The sequence below is a fragment of the Entelurus aequoreus genome, linkage group LG27 (genome assembly GCF_033978785.1).
Source record: "Entelurus aequoreus isolate RoL-2023_Sb linkage group LG27, RoL_Eaeq_v1.1, whole genome shotgun sequence".
Taxonomy (NCBI): Eukaryota; Metazoa; Chordata; class Actinopteri; order Syngnathiformes; family Syngnathidae; genus Entelurus; species Entelurus aequoreus.
The window spans coordinates 34,298,962-34,322,917 of NC_084757.1; the positions used below are offsets into that span (position 1 = coordinate 34,298,962).

Here is a 23,956-nt window from a genome sequence, read left to right on the forward strand (position 1 = left end):
ATACTATATATAATACTGTACACTAGTCACTACTAGTACTATAATACTATATATAATACTGTACACTAGTCACTACTAGTACTATAATACTATATATAATACTGTACACTAGTCACTACTAGTACTATAATACTATATATAATACTGTACACTAGTCACTACTAGTACTATAATCACTATTGAATACACATGTCATGATATTGCATCATTACTACTGTGACATCACCAATATTATTATTATTATTGTTACTATTTTATCATCTTTTTAATCTTTACAATATTATCATTTGTATCTTTATTAATATCATACTTTGTACTACTGTCATCAGCAATATTGCATCATTTTCATCATCACTATTATTATTACTATTATATCATCATCATCACTACTACAGTATCATTATTATTATTATTATTACTGTCATCATCAATATTGCAGTATTTTCATCATCACCATTATTATATCATCATCATCACTACGACAGTATCATTGTTATTATTATTATTACTGTCATCAGCAATATTGCAGTATATTCATCATCACCATTATTATATCATCATCATCATCACTACTACAGTATCATCATTATTATCATTATTACTGTCATCAGCAATATTGCAGTATATTCATCATCACCATTATTATATCATCATCATCACTACTACAGTATCATCATTGTTATTATTATTACTGTCATCATCAATATTGCAGTATTTTCATCATCACCATTATTATATCATCATCATCACTACTACAGTATCATCATTATTATCATTATTACTGTCATCAGCAATATTGCAGTATATTCATCATCACCATTATTATATCATCATCATCACTACTACAGTATCATCATTATTATCATTATTACTGTCATCAGCAATATTGCAGTATATTCATCATCACCATTATTATATCATCATCATCACTACTACAGTATCATCATTATTATCATTATTACTGTCATCATCAATATTGCAGTATTTTCATCATCACCATTATTATATCATCATCATCACTACTACAGTATCATCATTATTATCATTATTACTGTCATCATCAATATTGCAGTATTTTCATCATCACCATTATTATATCATCATCATCACTACTACAGTATCATTATTATTATTATTATTACTGTCATCATCAATATTGCAGTATTTTCATCATCACCATTATTATTATCATCATCATCACTACTACAGTATCATTGTTATTATTATTACTGTCATCATCAATATTGCAGTATTTTCATCATCACCATTATTATATCATCATCATCACTACGACAGTATCATTGTTATTATTATTATTACTGTCATCAGCAATATTGCAGTATTTTCATCACCACCATTATTATATCATCATCATCACTACGACAGTATCATTGTTATTATTATTATTACTGTCATCCTCAATATTGCAGTATTTTCATCATCACCATTATTATTATCATCATCATCACTACTACAGTATCATTATTATTACTGTCCTCATCAATTCAATATTGCAGTATATTCATCATCACCATTATTATATCATCATCACTACTACAGTATCATTATTATCATTATTACTGTCATCAGCAATATTGCAGTATTTTAATGATCATTATCCAATTTTTATTACTATTATATCATCATCATCACTACTACAGTATCATTATTACTGTCATCAGCAATATTGCAGTATTTTCATGATCATTATCACATTTGTATTATTATTAATATCAATTATTATGACCTGTATCGTCCATCCATTTCCCACCACTTGTCATTATCACAATTATTTTAGACATATTATCATTATATTTGTAATATTATCATCACCAATATTATATTCGTTACTACTACAGTATTATTATTAGAATGATCATTATTACTATTATATTGATCATTTTTATCTTTATTTTCATGATACTTTTTACTAGTGTCATTGTCTATATTCCATTATCACCGTTATTACTATTACTACTTCACTATCATCATATCAATATTTTGTTGATAATAATTGTCAATATTATTTCCATTATCATGAGTGGAAATGGAATTGTTGACTACATGGATACCAGCGTGAGCGTGCGGTTACCGTGGCAACACAACTGCAAGGGATTCATCACTTGTCCAACAAAGCACTTTCTTCTCATGCTGCTCGCTGGCTTAAAATGGCCGTCAGGTTGTGGGTCAAAGCGGTGGCAGCGTGCTGGCTAACCTGCTGGGGGTGGTGTCTCCATGGTGAGGCTTCCTCTTGGAGGAGCGCACGGGCGTTGGCGTGGGCGGGCCGGGGCGCTCCAGCAGCCGCAGGCTCTGGAAGGCGTGGTGGTTGAGGCTCTGCTCCGTCAGGAAGCGCTCGCCGGGGTTGAGCAGCAGCAGACTCTGATGATGCAGCGTCACACCACATGACTCAACATCACCTCAACATTGTAGCATCACACCACATGACTCAACATCACCTCAACATTGTAGCGTCACACCACATGACTCAACATCACCTCAACATTGTAGCATCACACCACATGACTCAACATCACCTCAACATTATAGCATCACACCACATGACTCAACATCACCTCAACATTGTAGCATCACCTCAACATTGTAGCATCACCTCAACATTATAGCATCACCTCAACATTGTAGCATCACCTCAACATTATAGCATCACCTCAACATTATAGCATCACCTCAACACTATAACATCACCTCAACATTGTAGCATCACCTCAACATTATAGCATCACCTCAACACTATAGCATCACCTCAACATTGTAGCATCACCTCAACATTGTAGCATCACCTCAACATTATAGCATCACCTCAACATTATAGCATCACCTCAACATTATAGCATCACCTCAACACTATAGCATCACCTCAACATTGTAGCATCACCTCAACATTATAGCATCACCTCAACATTATAGCATCACCTCAACATTGTAGCATCACCTCAACATTATAGCATCACCTCAACATTGTAGCATCACCTCAACATTATAGCATCACCTCAACATTATAGCATCACCTCAACATTATAGCATCACCTCAACATTATAGCATCACCTCAACATTATAGCATCACCTCAACATTGTAGCATCACCTCAACATTATAGCATCACCTCAACATTTTAGCATCACCTCAACATTGTAGCATCACCTCAACATTATAGCATCACCTCAACATTATAGCATCACCTCAACATTGTAGCATCACCTCAACATTATAGCATCACCTCAACATTATAGCATCACCTCAACATTGTAGCATCACCTCAACATTATAGCATCACCTCAACATTGTAGCATCACCTCAACATTATAGCATCACCTCAACATTATAGCATCACCTCAACATTGTAGCATCACCTCAACATTATAGCATCACCTCAACATTGTAGCATCACCTCAACATTATAGCATCACCTCAACATTGTAGCATCACCTCAACATTATAGCATCACCTCAACATTGTAGCATCACCTCAACATTATAGCATCACCTCAACATTGTAGCATCCCCTCAACATTATAGCATCACCTCAACATTATAGCATCACCTCAACATTATAGCATCACCTCAACATTATAGCATCACCTCAACATTGTAGCATCACCTCAACATTATAGCATCACCTCAACATTGTAGCATCCCCTCAACATTGCAGCATCCCCTCAACATTATAGCATCACCTCAACATTATAGCATCACCTCAACATTATAGCATCACCTCAACATTGTAGCATCACCTCAACATTGTAGCATCACACCACATGACTCAACATCACCTCAACATTGTAGCGTCACACCACATGACTCAACATCACCTCAACATTATAGCATCACACCACATGACTCAACATCACCTCAACATTGTAGCATCACCTCAACATTGTAGCATCACCTCAACATTATAGCATCACCTCAACATTGTAGCATCACCTCAACATTATAGCATCACCTCAACATTATAGCATCACCTCAACACTATAACATCACCTCAACATTGTAGCATCACCTCAACATTATAGCATCACCTCAACACTATAGCATCACCTCAACATTGTAGCATCACCTCAACATTGTAGCATCACCTCAACATTATAGCATCACCTCAACATTATAGCATCACCTCAACATTATAGCATCACCTCAACACTATAGCATCACCTCAACATTGTAGCATCACCTCAACATTATAGCATCACCTCAACATTATAGCATCACCTCAACATTGTAGCATCACCTCAACATTATAGCATCACCTCAACATTGTAGCATCACCTCAACATTATAGCATCACCTCAACATTATAGCATCACCTCAACATTATAGCATCACCTCAACATTATAGCATCACCTCAACATTATAGCATCACCTCAACATTGTAGCATCACCTCAACATTATAGCATCACCTCAACATTTTAGCATCACCTCAACATTGTAGCATCACCTCAACATTATAGCATCACCTCAACATTATAGCATCACCTCAACATTGTAGCATCACCTCAACATTATAGCATCACCTCAACATTATAGCATCACCTCAACATTGTAGCATCACCTCAACATTATAGCATCACCTCAACATTGTAGCATCACCTCAACATTATAGCATCACCTCAACATTGTAGCATCACCTCAACATTGTAGCATCACCTCAACATTATAGCATCACCTCAACATTGTAGCATCACCTCAACATTATAGCATCACCTCAACATTGTAGCATCACCTCAACATTATAGCATCACCTCAACATTGTAGCATCACCTCAACATTATAGCATCACCTCAACATTGTAGCATCCCCTCAACATTATAGCATCACCTCAACATTATAGCATCACCTCAACATTATAGCATCACCTCAACATTATAGCATCACCTCAACATTGTAGCATCACCTCAACATTATAGCATCACCTCAACATTGTAGCATCCCCTCAACATTGTAGCATCCCCTCAACATTATAGCATCACCTCAACATTATAGCATCACCTCAACATTATAGCATCACCTCAACATTGTAGCATCACCTCAACATTATAGCATCACCTCAACATTGTAGCATCACCTCAACATTGTAGCATCACCTCAACATTATAGCATCACCTCAACATCACCTCAACATTATAGCATCACCTCAACATCACCTCAACATTATAGCATCACCTCAACATTATAGCATCACCTCAACATTATAGCATCACCTCAACATTATAGCATCACCTCAACATTGTAGCATCACCTCAACATTGTAGCATCACCTCAACATTATAGCATCACCTCAACACTATAGAATCACCTCAACATCATAGCATCACCTCAACATTATAGCATCACCTCAACATTATAGCATCACCTCAACATTATAGCATCACCTCAACATTGTAGCATCACCTCAACATTATAGCATCACCTCAACATTATAGCATCACCTCAACATTGTAGCATCACCTCAACATTATAGCATCACCTCAACATTGTAGCATCACCTCAACATTATAGCATCACCTCAACACTATAGCATCACCTCAACATTGTAGCATCACCTCAACATTGTAGCATCACCTCAACATTATAGCATCACCTCAACATTATAGCATCACCTCAACATTATAGCATCACCTCAACACTATAGCATCACCTCAACATTGTAGCATCACCTCAACATTATAGCATCACCTCAACATTATAGCATCACCTCAACATTGTAGCATCACCTCAACATTATAGCATCACCTCAACATTGTAGCATCACCTCAACATTATAGCATCACCTCAACATTATAGCATCACCTCAACATTGTAGCATCACCTCAACATTATAGCATCACCTCAACATTTTAGCATCACCTCAACATTGTAGCATCACCTCAACATTATAGCATCACCTCAACATTATAGCATCACCTCAACATTGTAGCATCACCTCAACATTATAGCATCACCTCAACATTGTAGCATCACCTCAACATTATAGCATCACCTCAACATTGTAGCATCACCTCAACATTATAGCATCACCTCAACATTATAGCATCACCTCAACATTGTAGCATCACCTCAACATTATAGCATCACCTCAACATTGTAGCATCACCTCAACATTATAGCATCACCTCAACATTGTAGCATCACCTCAACATTATAGCATCACCTCAACATTGTAGCATCACCTCAACATTATAGCATCACCTCAACATTGTAGCATCCCCTCAACATTATAGCATCACCTCAACATTATAGCATCACCTCAACATTATAGCATCACCTCAACATTATAGCATCACCTCAACATTGTAGCATCACCTCAACATTATAGCATCACCTCAACATTGTAGCATCCCCTCAACATTGTAGCATCCCCTCAACATTATAGCATCACCTCAACATTATAGCATCACCTCAACATTATAGCATCACCTCAACATTGTAGCATCACCTCAACATTATAGCATCACCTCAACATTGTAGCATCACCTCAACATTGTAGCATCACCTCAACATTATAGCATCACCTCAACATCACCTCAACATTATAGCATCACCTCAACATCACCTCAACATTATAGCATCACCTCAACATTATAGCATCACCTCAACATTATAGCATCACCTCAACATTATAGCATCACCTCAACATTGTAGCATCACCTCAACATTATAGCATCACCTCAACACTATAGAATCACCTCAACATCATAGCATCACCTCAACATTATAGCATCACCTCAACATTGTAGCATCACCTCAACATTATAGCATCACCTCAACATTATAGCATCACCTCAACATTATAGCATCACCTCAACATTGTAGCATCACCTCAACATTATAGCATCACCTCAACATTATAGCATCACCTCAACATTGTAGCATCACCTCAACATTATAGCATCACCTCAACATCACCTCAACATTATAGCATCACCTCAACATTATAGCATCACCTCAACATCACCTCAACATTATAGCATCACCTCAACATTGTAGCATCACCTCAACATTATAGCATCACCTCAACACTATAGAATCACCTCAACATCATAGCATCACCTCAACATTATAGCATCACCTCAACATTGTAGCATCACCTCAACATTATAGCATCACCTCAACATTATAGCATCACCTCAACATTATAGCATCACCTCAACATTGTAGCATCACCTCAACATTGTAGCATCACCTCAACATTATAGCATCACCTCAACATTATAGCATCACCTCAACATTGTAGCATCACCTCAACATTGTAGCATCACCTCAACATTATAGCATCACCTCAACATTATAGCATCACCTCAACATTGTAGCATCACCTCAACATTGTAGCATCACCTCAACATTATAGCATCACCTCAACATTGTAGCATCACCTCAACATTGTAGCATCATCTCAACATTGTAGCATCACCTCAACATTATAGCATCACAATCTGCTGCCATGATGGATCAGACCACATGACACAGACCACATGACACGGATCACATGACACAGACCACATGACACGGATCACATGACACAGACCACATGACATGTACCTTCAACAGGTCCAGCAGAGCGCCTCCAATGATGCCCAAGTATCTGCGCTCCAAGGTCTGAGGATGATTGACAGCAGGGAACTGAGGAGGAAGACAAAGAATGTCACCTCAAAGACCACGACTCACATCAGTCATGGCAGCCACAAGGAGGAAGTGAGGAGAAGTGAGGAGGAAGAGGAAGAAAAGAAGGAAGTGAAGGAGGAAGAAAAGGAGGAAGTGAGGAGGAAGTGAGTATAAGTGAGGAAGAAGTGTGGAGGAAGTGGGCGGAACAAAAGGAGGAAGTAAGCAGTAAGGGGAGGAGGAAGTGAGGAGAAGTGAGGAGGAAGTGAAGGAGGAAGTGAGTATAGGTGAGGAGGAAGTGTGGAGGAAGTGAAGGAGGAAGTGAGTATAGGTGAGGAGGAAGTGTGGAGGAAGTGGGGCGGAACAAAAGGAGGATGTAAGCAGTAAGGGGAGGAGGGAGTGAGTATAAGTGAGGAGGAAGTGTGGAGGAAGTGAAGGAGGAAGTGAGTATAAGTGTGGAGGAAGTGGGGCGGAACAAAAGGAGGATGTAAGCAGTAAGGGGAGGAGGAAGTGAGGAGAAGTGAGGAGGAAGTGTGGAGGAAGTGAAGGAGGAAGTGAGTATAAGTGAGGAGGAAGTGTGGCAGAACAAAAGGAGGAAGTAAGCAGTAAGGGGAGGAGGAAGTAAGGAGGAAGTGTGGAGGAAATGTGGAGGAAGTGAAGAAGGAAGTGAGTATAAGTGAGGAGGAAGTGTGCAGGAAGTGAAGGAGGAAGTGCGTATAAGTGAGGAGGAAGTGTGGAGGAAGTGGGGCGGAACAAAAGGAGGAAGTAAACAGCAAGGGGAGGAGGAAGTGAGGAGGAAATGTGGAGGAAGTGAAAGAGGAAGTGAGTATAGGTGAGGTCCTCCTCACTTATACTCACTTATACTCCTTTTGTTATACTCCTTTTGTTCCGCCCCACTTCCTCCACACTTCCTCCTCACTTATACTTACTTCCTCCTTCACATTGTGTGGAGGAAGTGGGGCGGAACAAAATGAGGAAGTGAGGAGAAGTGAGGAGAAAGTGTGGAGGAAGTGAAGGAGGAAGTGAGTATAAGTGAGGAGGAAGTGTGGAGGAAGTGAAGGAGGAAGTGAAGGAGGAAGTGAGTGTAAGTGAGGAGGAAGTGTGGAGGAAGTGGGGCGGAATAAAAGGAGGAAGTAAGCAGTAAGGGGAGGAGGAAGTGAGGAGGAAATGTGGAGGAAGTGAAGGAGGAAGTAAGTATAAGTGAGGAGGAAGTGAGGAGGAAGTGGGGCGGAACACAAGGAGGAAGTAAGCAGTAAGGGGAGGAGGAAGTGAGGAGGATGTGTGGAGGAAATGTGGAGGAAGTGAAGGAGGAAGTAAGTATAAGTGAGGAGGAAGTGTGGAGGAAGTGAGTATAAGTGTGGAGGAAGTGGGGCGGAACAAAAGGAGGATGTAAGCAGTAAGGGGAGGAGGAAGTGAGGAGAAGTGAGGAGAAAGTGTGGAGGAAGTGAAGGAGGAAGTGAGTATAAGTGTGGAGGAAGTGAAGGGGGAAGTGAGTATAAGTGAGGAGGAAGTGAGTATAAGTGAGGAGGAAGTGTGCCAGAACAAAAGGAGGAAGTAAGCAGTAAGGGGAGGAGGAAGTGAGGAGGAAGTGTGGAGGAAATGTGGAGGAAGTGAAGGAGGAAGTGAGTATAAGTGAGGAGGAAGTGAGTATAAGTGAGAAGGAAGTGTGCAGGAAGTGAAGGAGGAAGTGAGTATAAGTGAGGAGGAAGTGTGGCGGAACAAAAGGAGGAAGTAAACAGCAAGGGGAGGAGGAAGTGAGGAGGAAGTGTGGAAGAAATGTGGAGGAAATGTGGAGGAAGTGAAAGAGGAAGTGAGTATAGGTGAGGTCCTCCTCACTTATACTCACTTATACTCCTTTTGTTATACTCCTTTTGTTCCGCCCCACTTCCTCCACACTTCCTCCTCACTTATACTTACTTCCTCCTTCACATTGTGTGGAGGAAGTGGGGCGGAACAAAATGAGGAAGTGAGGAGAAGTGAGGAGAAAGTGTGGAGGAAGTGAAGGAGGAAGTGAGTATAAGTGAGGAGGAAGTGAAGGAGGAAGTGAGTATAAGTGAGGAGGAAGTGTGGAGGAAGTGGGGCAGAATAAAAGGAGGAAGTAAGCAGTAAGGGGAGGAGGAAGTGAGGAGGAAATGTGGAGGAAGTGAAGGAGGAAGTAAGTATAAGTGAGGAGGAAGTGTGGAGGAAGTGGGGCGGAACAAAAGGAGGAAGTGTGGAGGAAGTGAGTATAAGTGAGGAGGAAGTGTGGAGGAAGTGGGGCGGAATAAAAGGAGGAAGTAAGCAGTAAGGGGAGGAGGAAGTGAGGAGGAAGTGTGGAGGAAATGTGGAGGAAGTGAAGGAGGAAGTAAGTATAAGTGAGGAGGAAGTGTGGAGGAAGTGGGGCGGAACAAAAGGAGGAAGTGAGGAGGAAGTGTGGAGGAAGTGAGTATAAGTGAGGAGGAAGTGTGGAGGAAGTGGGGCGGAACAAAAGGAGGATGCAAGCAGTAAGGGGAGGAGGAAGTGAGGAGGAAGTGTGGAGGAAGTGAAGGAGGAAGTGAGTATAAGTGAGGAGGAAGTGTGGCGGAACAAAAGGAGGAAGTAAACAGCAAGGGGAGGAGGAAGTGAGGAGGAAGTGTGGAAGAAATGTGGAGGAAATGTGGAGGAAGTGAAAGAGGAAGTGAGTATAGGTGAGGTCCTCCTCACTTATACTCACTTATACTCCTTTTGTTATACTCCTTTTGTTCCGCCCCACTTCCTCCACACTTCCTCCTCACTTATACTTACTTCCTCCTTCACATTGTGTGGAGGAAGTGGGGCGGAACAAAATGAGGAAGTGAGGAGAAGTGAGGAGAAAGTGTGGAGGAAGTGAAGGAGGAAGTGAGTATAAGTGAGGAGGAAGTGAAGGAGGAAGTGAGTATAAGTGAGGAGGAAGTGTGGAGGAAGTGGGGCAGAATAAAAGGAGGAAGTAAGCAGTAAGGGGAGGAGGAAGTGAGGAGGAAATGTGGAGGAAGTGAAGGAGGAAGTAAGTATAAGTGAGGAGGAAGTGTGGAGGAAGTGGGGCGGAACAAAAGGAGGAAGTGAGGAGGAAGTGTGGAGGAAGTGAGTATAAGTGAGGAGGAAGTGTGGAGGAAGTGGGGCGGAATAAAAGGAGGAAGTAAGCAGTAAGGGGAGGAGGAAGTGAGGAGGAAGTGTGGAGGAAATGTGGAGGAAGTGAAGGAGGAAGTAAGTATAAGTGAGGAGGAAGTGTGGAGGAAGTGGGGCGGAACAAAAGGAGGAAGTGAGGAGGAAGTGTGGAGGAAGTGAGTATAAGTGAGGAGGAAGTGTGGAGGAAGTGGGGCGGAACAAAAGGAGGATGCAAGCAGTAAGGGGAGGAGGAAGTGAGGAGGAAGTGTGGAGGAAGTGAAGGAGGAAGTGAGTATAAGTGAGGAGGAAGTGTGGCGGAACAAAAGGAGGAAGTAAACAGCAAGGGGAGGAGGAAGTGAGGAGGAAGTGTGGAAGAAATGTGGAGGAAATGTGGAGGAAGTGAAAGAGGAAGTGAGTATAGGTGAGGTCCTCCTCACTTATACTCACTTATACTCCTTTTGTTATACTCCTTTTGTTCCGCCCCACTTCCTCCACACTTCCTCCTCACTTATACTTACTTCCTCCTTCACATTGTGTGGAGGAAGTGGGGCGGAACAAAATGAGGAAGTGAGGAGAAGTGAGGAGAAAGTGTGGAGGAAGTGAAGGAGGAAGTGAGTATAAGTGAGGAGGAAGTGAAGGAGGAAGTGAGTATAAGTGAGGAGGAAGTGTGGAGGAAGTGGGGCAGAATAAAAGGAGGAAGTAAGCAGTAAGGGGAGGAGGAAGTGAGGAGGAAATGTGGAGGAAGTGAAGGAGGAAGTAAGTATAAGTGAGGAGGAAGTGTGGAGGAAGTGGGGCGGAACAAAAGGAGGAAGTGAGGAGGAAGTGTGGAGGAAGTGAGTATAAGTGAGGAGGAAGTGTGGAGGAAGTGGGGCGGAATAAAAGGAGGAAGTAAGCAGTAAGGGGAGGAGGAAGTGAGGAGGAAGTGTGGAGGAAATGTGGAGGAAGTGAAGGAGGAAGTAAGTATAAGTGAGGAGGAAGTGTGGAGGAAGTGGGGCGGAACAAAAGGAGGAAGTGAGGAGGAAGTGTGGAGGAAGTGAGTATAAGTGAGGAGGAAGTGTGGAGGAAGTGGGGCGGAACAAAAGGAGGATGCAAGCAGTAAGGGGAGGAGGAAGTGAGGAGGAAGTGTGGAGGAAGTGAAGGAGGAAGTGAGTATAAGTGAGGAGGAAGTGTGGAGGAAATATGGAGGAAGTGAAAGAGGAAGTGAGTATAAGTGAGGAGGAAGTGTGGAGGAAGTGGGGCGGAAAAAAGGAGAAAGTGGGGAGAAGTGAGGAGGAAGTGAAGGAGGAAGTGAGTATAAGTGAGGAGGAAGTGAGTATAAGTGAGGAGGAAGTGTGGAGGAAGTGGGGTGGAACAAAAGGAGGAAGTAAGCAGTAAGGGGAGGAGGAAGTGAGAAGGAAGTGTGGAGGAAATGTGGAGGAAGTGAAGGAGGAAGTGAGTATAAGTGAGGAGGAAGTGTGGAGGAAGTGGGGCGGAAAAAAAGGAGGAAGTGAGGAGAAGTGAGGAGTTAGTGTGGAGGAAGGGAAGGAGGAAGTGTGGAGGAAGTGAAGGAGGAAGTGAGTATAAGTGAGGAGGAAAAGTGGAGGAAGTGAAGGAGGAAGTGAGTATAAGTGAGGAGGAAGTGTGGAGGAAGTGGGGCGGAACCAAAGGAGGAAGAAAGCAGTAAGGGGAGGAGGAAGTGAGGAGAAATGAGGAGGAAGTGTGGAGGAAGTGTGGAGGAAGTGAAGGAGGAAGTGTGGAGGAAGTGAGTATAAGTGAGGAGGAAGTGTGGAGAAAGTGGGTAGGAAGTGAGGAGAAGTGAGGAGGAAGTGAAAGAAGTAAGTAAGGAGGAAGAAGAGGTGAAGGTGGGAAAGAGGAGGAATAAAAGGAGAAAGTGAGGAGGAAATGAAAAGGGAAAAAAGGTGAAAGTGTGGAGAAGTGAGGAGGAAGTGAGGAGGAAATTAAGAAAACAAGGAGGACGAAGAGGAGGAAGTGAGGAGAAGAAAAGGAGAAGTAAAGAGGAAGAGGAAGAGGCAGGAAGTTTACCCTGAGGCCGTGGAAGGAAGAAGTAAAGAGGAAGAGGAAGAGGAAGAGGAAGAGGCAGGATGTTTACCCTGAGGCCGTGGAAGCGAGGATTGTTGTAGAAGAGTTTCATGTGTTCAGGAGGTAAAGGACCCAGAACCTTCTGGATGGTGAACAGCTGGTCTATCTCACTCTCTCCAGGAAACAGAGGCTGCCCGTCGCTCAATTCCCCCAGAATGCAGCCCACTGACCACATATCCACCGCTTTGCCATATGGAGCTCTGGATAGGAGGCAATCACCTTTTATCATCTCAACAATTATACACAATAAAGGTTAAGTAATTAAAACAGCAGTGTGTTCCTGTCTAATAAAAGGATCTTTGACTAGTAGTAGGTTTGATAAAAACAGCAGTGTTCCTGTCTAATAAAGGATCTTTGACTAGTAGAAAGTTATTAAAACAGCAGTGTTCCTGTCTAATAAAGGATCTTTGACTAGTAGAAAGTTATTAAAACAGCAGTGTTCCTGTCTAATAAAGGATCTTTGACTAGTAGTAGGTTTGATAAAAACAGCAGAGTGTTGGTGTCTAATAAAGGATCTTTGACTAGTAGTAAGTTATTAAAACAGCAGAGTGTTCCTGTCTAATAAAAGCATCTTTGACTAGTAGTAGGTTTGATAAAAACAGCAGTGTTCCTGTCTAATAAAGGATCTTTGACTAGTAGTAAGTTATTAAAACAGCAGAGTGTTCCTGTCTAATAAAAGGATCTTTGACTAGTAGTAGGTTTGATAAAAACAGCAGTGTTCCTGTCTAATAAAGGATCTTTGACTAGTAGTAAGTTATTAAAACAGCAGAGTGTTGGTGTCTAATAAAGGATCTTTGACTAGTAGTAAGTTATTAAAACAGCAGAGTGTTGGTGTCTAATAAAGGATCTTTGACTAGTAGTAGGTTTGATAAAAAGAGCAGTGTTGGTGTCTAATAAAGGATCTTTGACTAGTAGTAGGTTTGATAAAAAGAGCAGTGTTGGTGTCTAATAAAGGATCTTTGACTAGTAGTAAGTTATTAAAACAGCAGAGTGTTGGTGTCTAATAAAGGATCTTTGACTAGTAGTAGGTTTGATAAAAAGAGCAGTGTTGGTGTCTAATAAAGGATCTTTGACTAGTAGTAGGTTTGATAAAAAGAGCAGTGTTGGTGTCTAATAAAGGATCTTTGACTAGTAGTAAGTTATTAAAACAGCAGAGTGTTGGTGTCTAATAAAGGATCTTTGACTAGTAGTAGGTTTGATAAAAAGAGCAGTGTTGGTGTCTAATAAAGGATCTTTGACTAGTAGTAGGTTTGATAAAAAGAGCAGTGTTGGTGTCTAATAAAGGATCTTTGACTAGTAGTAAGTTATTAAAACAGCAGAGTGTTGGTGTCTAATAAAGGATCTTTGACTAGTAGTAGGTTTGATAAAAAGAGCAGTGTTGGTGTCTAATAAAGGATCTTCACGTACCCGAGCAGGAGTTCAGGAGAGCGGTACCATCTGGTGGCAACATATTCTGTGTAGTTGGCGTCCGTGCCCTCAGAGAGGTTGCGTGCGAAGCCTGGCAGGAGGAGACAAAGAAGGACAAACATGTCAGGAGGAGACAAAGAAGGACAAACATGTCAGGAGGAGACAAAGAAGGACAAACATGTCAGGAGGAGACAAAGAAGGACAAACATGTCAGGAGGAGACAAAGAAGGACAAACATGTCAGGAGGAGACAAAGAAGGACAAACATGTCAGGAGGAGACAAAGAAGGACAAACATGTCAGGAGGAGACAAAGAAGGACAAACATGACAGGAGGAGACAAAGAAGGACAAACATGTCAGGAGGAGACAAAGAAGGACAAACATGACAGGAGGAGACAAAGAAGGACAAACATGTCAGGAGGAGACAAAGAAGGACAAACATGTCAGGAGGAGACAAAGAAGGACAAACATGTCAGGAGGAGACAAAGAAGGACAAACATGTCAGGAGGAGACAAAGAAGGACAAACATGACAGGAGGAGACAAAGAAGGACAAACATGTCAGGAGGAGACAAAGAAGGACAAACATGTCAGGAGGAGACAAAGAAGGACAAACATGACAGGAGGAGACAAAGAAGGACAAACATGTCAGGAGGAGACAAAGAAGGACAAACATGACAGGAGGAGACAAAGAAGGACAAACATGTCAGGAGGAGACAAAGAAGGACAAACATGACAGGAGGAGACAAAGAAGGACAAACATGTCAGGAGGAGACAAAGAAGGACAAACATGTGGAGAAGAAGAAGCTTGTGGAAAAGAAGAAGCATGTGGAGAAGAAGAAGAAGCATGTGGAGAAGAAGAAAAAGCATGTGGAGAAGAAGAAGAAGCATGTGGAGAAGAAGAAGAAGCATGTGGAGAAGAAGAAGAAGCATGTGGAGAAGAAGAAGAAGCATGTGGAGAAGAAGAAGAAGCATGTGGAGAAGAAGAAGAAGCATGTGGAGAAGAAGAAGAAGCATGTGGAGAAGAAGAAGAAGCATGTGGAGAAGAAGAAGAAGCATGTGGAGAAGAAGAAGAAGCATGTGGAGAAGAAGAAGAAGCATGTGGAGAAGAAGAAGCATGTGGAGAAGAAGAAGAAGCATGTAGAGAAGAAGAAGCATGTGGAGAAGAAGAAGAAGCATGTGGAGAAGAAGAAGAAGCATGTGGAGAAGAAGAAGCATGTGGAGAAGAAGAAGTATGTGGAGAAGAAGAAGAAGCATGTGGAGAAGAAGAAGAAGCATGTGGAGAAGAAGAAGAAGCATGTGGAGAAGAAGAAGAAGCATGTGGAGAAGAAGAAGTATGTGGAGAAGAAGAAGAAGCATGTGGAGAAGAAGAAGAAGCATGTGGAGAAGAAGAAGAAGCATGTGGAGAAGAAGAAGAAGCATGTGGAGAAGAAGAAGTATGTGGAGAAGAAGAAGAAGCATGTGGAGAAGAAGAAGAAGCATGTGGAGAAGAAGAAGAAGCATGTGGAGAAGAAGAAGAAGCATGTGGAGAAGAAGAAGTATGTGGAGAAGAAGAAGAAGCATGTGGAGAAGAAGAAGAAGCATGTGGAGAAGAAGAAGAAGCATGTGGAGAAGAAGAAGAAGCATGTGGAGAAGAAGAAGAAGCATGTGGAGAAGAAGAAGTATGTGGAGAAGAAGAAGAAGCATGTGGAGAAGAAGAAGAAGCATGTGGAGAAGAAGAAGCATGTGGAGAAGAAAAAGAAGCATGTGGAGAAGAAGAAGAAGCATGTGGAGAAGAAGAAGAAGCATGTGTAGAAGAAGAAGAAGCATGTGGAGAAGAAGAAGAAGCATGTGGAGAAGAAGAAGAAGCATGTGGAGAAGAAGAAGAAGCATGTGGAGAAGAAGAAGTATGTGGAGAAGATCTTCAGCTTCATTCCCACTTTGACGTCAGCAGATGGACACTCACCAAAATCACACAACTTGAGGACATCGTCCGAGCTGATGAGGAGGTTCTCAGGCTTGATGTCTGAAGAAGAAGAAGGCAAGAAAGTGAGGTCATGGTGTGACCTAGAAGTGAGGTCATGGTGTGACCTAGAAGTGAGGTCATGGTGTGACCTAGAAGTGAGGTCATGGTGTGACCTAGAAGTGAGGTCATGGTGTGACCTAGAAGGTTCCACAGGCAAGGAGAGCAAGTCAGTGATAAAGGAGAGGACGCTCCAGGACACGCCAAAAGCTATTTGGACGCCCGCTGGCAGCAGAACACCATCTGCTTCCTGCTCACCACCACTCATACACCTTAACCACTACACTGTCAAATACTACATACTATACAATAAATACTACACAATGTAAATACTACACAGGACAATAAAATACTACAGACTGTAAATACTATGCAGGACAATAAAATACTACAGACTGTAAATACTATGCAGGACAATAAAATACTACAGACTGTAAATACTATGCAGGATAATAAAATACTACAGAATGTAAATACTATGCAGGACAACAAAATACTACAGAATGTAAATACTACGCAGGACAATAAAATATTACACACTGTAAATACTATGCAGGACAATAAAATACTACAGAATGTAAATACTATGCAGATCAATAAAATACTACAGAATGTAAATACTATGCAGGACAATAAAATATTACACACTGTAAATACTATGCAGGACAATAAAATACTACAGAATGTAAATACTATGCAGATCAATAAAATACTACAGAATGTAAATACTATGCAGGACAGTAAAATATTACACACTGTAAATACTATGCAGGACAATAAAATACTACAGAATGTAAATACTATGCAGGACAATGAAATACTACAGACTGTAAATACTACGCAGGACAATAAAATACTACAGACTGTAAATACTACGCAGGACAATAAAATACTACAGACTGTAAATACTATGCAGGACAATAAAATACTACAGACTGTAAATACTACGCAGGATAATAAAATACTACAGACTGTAAATAGTATGCAGGACAATAAAATATTACAGACTGTAAATACTATGCAGGACAATAAAATACTACAGACTGTAAATACTATGCAGATCAATAAAATACTACAGAATGTAAATACTATGCAGGACAGTAAAATATTACACACTGTAAATACTATGCAGGACAATAAAATACTACAGAATGTAAATACTACACAGGACAATAAAATACTACAGACTGTAAATACTATGCAGGACAATAAAATAGTACAGAATGTAAATACTTTGCAGGACAGTAAAATACTACAGAATGTAAATACTACACAGGACAATAAAATACTACAGAATGTAAATACCATGCAGGACAATAAAATACTACAGAATGTAAAAACTATGAAGGACAATAAAATACTACAGAATGTAAATACTACACAGGACAATAAAATACTACAGACTGTAAATACTATGCATGACTATAAAATACTACAGAATGTAAATACTATGCAGGACAATAAAATACTACAGACTGTAAATACTATGCAGGACAATAAAATACTACAGAATGTAAATACTATGCAGGACAATAACATACTACAGACTGTAAATATAATGCAGGACAATAAAAATACTACAGAATGTAAAAACTATGCAGGACAATAAAATACTACAGACTGTAAATACTATGCAGGACATTAAAATACTACAGAATGTAAATACTATGCAGGACAATAAAATACTACAGACTGTAAATATAATGCAGGACAATAAAATACTACAGAATGTAAAAACTATGCAGGACAATAAAATACTACAGACTGTAAATACTACGCAGGACATTAAAATACTACAGAATGTAAATACTATGCAGGACAATAAAATACTACAGAATGTAAATACTATGCAGGACAATAAAATACTACAGAATGCAAATACTACGCAGTACAATAAAATACTAGACTGTAAATACTATGCAGGACAATAAAATACTACAGAATGTAAATACTACACAGGACAATAAAATACTACAGACTGTAAATACTATGCATGACTATAAAATACTACATAATGTAAATACTATGCAGGACAATAACATACTACAGACTGTAAATACTATGCAGATCAATAAAATACTACAGAATGTAAATACTATGCAGGACAATAAAATACTACAGAATGTAAATACTACACAGGACAATAAAATACTACAGACTGTAAATACTATGCAGGACAATAAAATACAACAGAATGTAAATACTATGCAGGACAGTAAAATACTAACGAATGTAAATACTATGCAGAACAATAAAATACTACAGACTGTAAATACTACACAGGACAATAAAATAGTACAGAATGTCAATACTATGCAGGACAATAAAACAACTACAGAATGTAAAAACTATGCAGGACAATAAAATACTACAGAATGTAAATACTATGCAGGACAATAAAATACTACAGAATGTAAAAACTATGCAGGACAGTAAAATATTACAGACTGTAAATACTATGCAGGACAATAAAATACTACAGAATGTAAATACTACACAGGCCAATAAAATACTACAGACTGTAAATACTATGCAGGACAATAAAATACTACAGAATGTAAATACTGTGCAGGACAATAACATACTACAGACTGTAAATACTATGCAGGACAATAAAATACTACACAATGTAAAAACTATGTAAAACAATAAAATGCTACAGACTGTAAATATTATGCAGGACAATAAAATAGTACAAACTGTAAGTACTATGCAGGACAATAAAATAGTAGTAAAAGTAATAAATGCGTGGAGTTCTCACCGCGGTGGACGATGTCGTGCTTGTGGCACCAGTGGATGGCCTTGATCAGCTGGTAGATGTAGCTTCGCACCTTCTCTGTAGGAACGCCATTGGGCAGCTCCTCCAGCAGCTCCAGCATGTTCTACACCACAGAAGAACATGTTGAAGAACATGAAGAAGGTTGAAGAACATGTCGAGGAACATGACAAACATGTTTAAGAACACAAACAACAAGTTGAAGAACATGTTGAAAAACATGAAGAACAAGTTGAAGAATATGTTGAGGAACACCAAGAACATGTTGAGGAACATGAAAAACATGTATGAGAACAAGTTGAACATGTTGAAGAACTTAAAGAACATGAACATGTTGAAGAAAGATGAATAACATGTTTAAGAACATAAAGAACATGTTGAGGAACACGAAAAACAAGTAAAAAAAAAACATGAGAAACATGTTGATGAACATGAACATGATGAGGAACATGGAGAACATGTTTAAGAACACGAAGAACAAGTTGAAGAACAAGTTGAAAAACATGTTGAATAACATGAAGAACAAATTGAGGAACATGTTGAAGAACATAAAGAACATGTTGAGGAACATGAACATGTTGAGGAACGTAAAACAATATGTTTAAGAACACGAAGAACAAGTTCAAGAACATGAAGAACAAGTTCAAGAATATGTTGAGGAACACGAAGAACATGTTGAATAACATGTTGAGGAACATGAAAAACATGTATGAGAACAAGTTGAAGAACATGTTGAAGAAACATGAATAACATGTTTAAGAACATAAAGAACATGTTGAGGAACACGAAAAACAAGTTAAAAAACATGAAGAACATGTTGAGGAACATGTTCAGGAACATGAAAAACATGTTTAAGAACAAGTTGAAGAACATGAAGAACATGTTGAGGAACATAAAGCACATGTTGAAGAACATGTTGAAGAAAATGAAGAACTTGTTAATGAACATGAAGAACATGTTGAAGAAAATGAAGAACATGTCAATGAACATGATGAAGACAATGAAAAACATGTTGGAGAACATTTTGAAGAACATGTTGAAGAACATATTGACGCCAACAATCATCCATGCCACACCCACTTCAAGTCCACTACTTTGATGTTGAAGAACATATTGATGAGGAACATGTTGAAGAACATGTTGAGGAAAATGAAGAACATGTTAATGGAAATGAAGAACATGTTAAAGGAAATTAACAACATGTTGAAGGAAATGAACATGTTGAAGAACATATTGAAGATAAAGAAGCACATGAAGAACATATTAAAGATAAAGAAGCACATGAAGAACATCTTGGAGATAAAGCACATGAAGAACATATTGAAGATAAAGAAGCACATGAAGAACATATTAAAGATAAAGAAGCACATGAAGAACATCTTGGAGATAAAGCACATGAAGAACATATTGAAGATAAAGAAGCACATGAAGAACATATTAAAGATAAAGAAGCACATGAAGAACATCTTGGAGATAAAGCACATGAAGAACATATTAAAGATAAAGAAGCACATGAAGAACATCTTGGAGATAAAGAAGCACATGAAGAACATATTGAAGATAAAGAAGCACATGAAGAACATGTGAAGGAAATTAAGAACTTCTTCAACATGACAAAGAACATGAAGAAGAACATGCAGATCATGATGAAGGAAATTAAGAACATGTTGAAGAACATGTTGAAGATGAAGAAGCACAAAGAAGAACATGCCGATCATGTTGAAGGAAATTAAGAACATGTTGGAGATGAAGAAGCACATGAAGAACATATCAAAGAACATGTTGAACATAAAGAAGAACATGAATACATGTTGAAGGAAATGAAGAACATGTTGAAGAACATGAAGAACATATTAAAGAACAGGTTGTACATGAAGAAAAACATGAAAAACATGTTGAAGAACATATTAAAGAACATATTAAAGAACATGTTGAAGAACATATTAAAGTACATGTTGAAGAACATGTTGAAGAACATATTAAAGAACATGTTGAAGAACATATTAAAGAACATGTTGAAGAACATATTAAAGAACATGTTGAAGAACATGTTGAAGAACATGTTGAAGAACATGTTGAAGAACATGTTGAAGAACATATTGAAGAACATGTTGAAGAACATGTTGAAGAACATATTAAAGAACATGTTAAAGAACATATTAAAGAACATGTTGAAGAACATATTAAAGAACATGTTGAAGAACATATTAAAGAACATGTTGAAGAACATATTAAAGAACATGTTGAAGAACATATTAAAGAACATGTTGAAGAACATATTAAAGAACATGTTGAAGTACATATTAAAGAACATGTTGAAGAACATATTAAAGAACATGTTGAAGAACATATTAAAGAACATATTAAAGAACATATTAAAGAACATGTTGAAGAACATATTAAAGAACATGTTGAAGAACATATTAAAGAACATGTTGAAGAAGATGAGGGCCTGGGGAGGATCTCACCTTCTCCACGTACTCAAAGACCAGGTAGAGCTTTCCTCTCCTCCTGAAGGCCTCTTTGAGCTCCACGATGTTCTCCTGCTTGAGCGTGCGCAGCATCTTGAGCTCACGCAGCGTTGTCTCTTTGACCTCCTCATTTTCTGACAGGCCAAACGTTAGCACGTTAGCACGTTAGCACGTTAGCAGCAGCAAAGTGGACGTGACGGAAGACGTCTTACCTTCGCTGTCTTTGAACTTCTTGATCGCCACAATTTCATTGGTGTCCTGCAAGCAAACACATTCTTACTTCCATACAGCTACTTCAAGGTCACACAACTGATTTCAATGTCAAATGACTACTTTCAAGGTCACATGACTGCTTTCAAGGTGAAATGTCAGCTTTCAAGGTGAAATGTCAGCTTTCAAGGTCACACAACTACTTTCATGGTCACAATACTACTTCCAATGTCACATGACTGTTTTCAAGGTCACATTACTACTTTCAAGGTCACACGACTACTTCCAATGTCACATGACTGCTTTCAAGGTCACATGACTGCTCTCAAAGATATATGGCTGCTTTCAACGTAACAACTGCTTTCAAGGTCACACCTTCTTTCAAGATAACACGACTACTTTCAAGGTTACATGACTGCTTTCAAGGTCTCACGACAGCTATCAAGGTCACACGACGGCTTTCAAGGTCACATGATTGCTCTCAAGGACATATGGCTGCTTTCAACGTCACACAACTGCTTTTAAGGTCACAACTTCTTTCAAGATCACACTACTTTCAAGGTTACATGGCTGCTTTCAAGGTCACACGACTGCTTTCAAGGTCTAATGACTGCTCAAGGTCACATCACTGCTCCCAGGGTCACATGACGGCTTTCAAGGTAACGCAACTACTTTCAAGGTCACGTGACTACTTTCAAGGTTACATGACTGCTTTCAAGGTCACATGCCTGTTTTCAAGGTCACATGCCTGTTTTCAACGTTAAATGACTACTTTGAAGGTCACACTGCACCTTTCAAGGTCACATGACTGCTTTCAGGGTCATGCGAAGGCTTTCGAGGTCACATGACTACTTTCAAGGTCACACGGCTACTTTAAAGGTCACACGACTGCTTTCGGGGTCACATGACTGCTTTCAAGGTCATATGCCTGCTTTCAAGATTAAATGACTAATTTCAAGGTCACACAGCAGCTTTCAAAGTCACATGACTGCTCCCAGGGTCACGCAAAGGCTTTTAAGGTCACACGACTACTTTCAAGGTCACATGACTGTTTTCAGGCCCATACGACTGCTTTCAAGGTCACACGGCTGCTTCCAGGGTCACGCGAAGGCTTTCAAGGTCACACAACTACTTTCAAGATCACGCGACTACTTTCAAGCTCACACGACTGCTTTCAGGGTCATATGCCTTTTTTCAAGGTCACATGCCTGTTTTCAACGTTAAATGACTACTTTGAAGGTCACACGACACTTTTCAAGGTCACATGACTGCTTTCAGGGTCATGCGAAGGCTTTCGAGGTCACATGACTACTTTCAAGGTCACACAGCTACTTTAAAGGTCACACGACTGCTTTCGGGGTCACATGACTGCTTTCAAGGTCATGTGCCTGCTTTCAAGATTAAATGACTAATTTCAAGGTCACACAGCAGCTTTCAAAGTCACACGACTGCTTCCAGGGTCACGCGAAGGCTTTCAAGGTCACACAACTACTTTCAAGATCACGCGACTACTTTCAAGCTCACACGACTGCTTTCAGAGTCACATGACTGTTTTCAAGGTCATACGACTGCTTTCAAGGTCACATGCCTGTTTTCAAGGTTAAATGACTACTTTGAAGTTCACACAGCACCTTTCAAGGTCACATGGCTGCTTTCAGGGTCATGCAAAGGCTTTTGAGGTCACATGACTACTTTCAAGGTCACGTAGCTACTTTAAAGGTCACACAACTGCTTTCTGGGTCACATGACTGCTTTCAAGGTCATATAAATATAAATGATGAATGGGTTATACTTGTATAGCGCTTTTCTACCTTCAAGGTACTCAAAGCGCTTTGACACTATTTCCACATTCACCCATTCACACACACATTCACACACTGATGGTGGGAGCGGCCATGCAAGGCGCTAACCAGCAGCCATCAGGAGCAAGGGTGAAGTGTCTTGCCCAAGGACACGACGGACGTGACTAGGATGGTAGAAGGTGGGGATTGAACCCCAGTAACCAGCAACCCTCCGATTGCTGGCACGGCCACTCTACCAACTTTGCCACGCCGTCCCCATGCCTGCTTTCAAGATTAAATGACTAATTTCAAGGTCACACAGCAGCTTTCAAAGTCACATGACTGCTTCCAGGGTCACGCAAAGGCTTTCAAGGTCACACGACTACTTTCAAGGTCACATGACTGTTTTCAGGACCATACGACTGCTTTCAAGGTCACACGCCTGCTTCCAGGGTCACGCGAAGGCTTTCAAGGTCACACAACTACTTTCAAGATCACGCGACTACTTTCAAG

General features: G+C 40.0%; 1 protein-coding gene across 6 annotated transcripts in view; it reads right to left on the minus strand.

Moving 5' to 3' along the window:
- Positions 1 to 23,956, minus strand: part of LOC133644568 (cyclin-dependent kinase-like 5) — a 125,314-nt gene that overhangs the window by 14,088 nt on the left and 87,270 nt on the right. For all 6 annotated transcript variants that reach the window (XM_062039150.1, XM_062039149.1, XM_062039151.1 and 3 more), the window contains exons 4-11: positions 21,665 to 21,710; positions 21,450 to 21,586; positions 18,967 to 19,087; positions 16,149 to 16,208; positions 14,207 to 14,297; positions 12,810 to 12,999; positions 7,559 to 7,639; positions 2,216 to 2,379 (exon numbers count right to left, since the gene is read on the minus strand). In XM_062039150.1, coding sequence (XP_061895134.1) covers positions 2,216 to 2,379; positions 7,559 to 7,639; positions 12,810 to 12,999; positions 14,207 to 14,297; positions 16,149 to 16,208; positions 18,967 to 19,087; positions 21,450 to 21,586; positions 21,665 to 21,710 — 890 coding nt within the window. The remainder of the gene's footprint in view (positions 1 to 2,215; positions 2,380 to 7,558; positions 7,640 to 12,809; positions 13,000 to 14,206; positions 14,298 to 16,148; positions 16,209 to 18,966; positions 19,088 to 21,449; positions 21,587 to 21,664; positions 21,711 to 23,956) is intronic.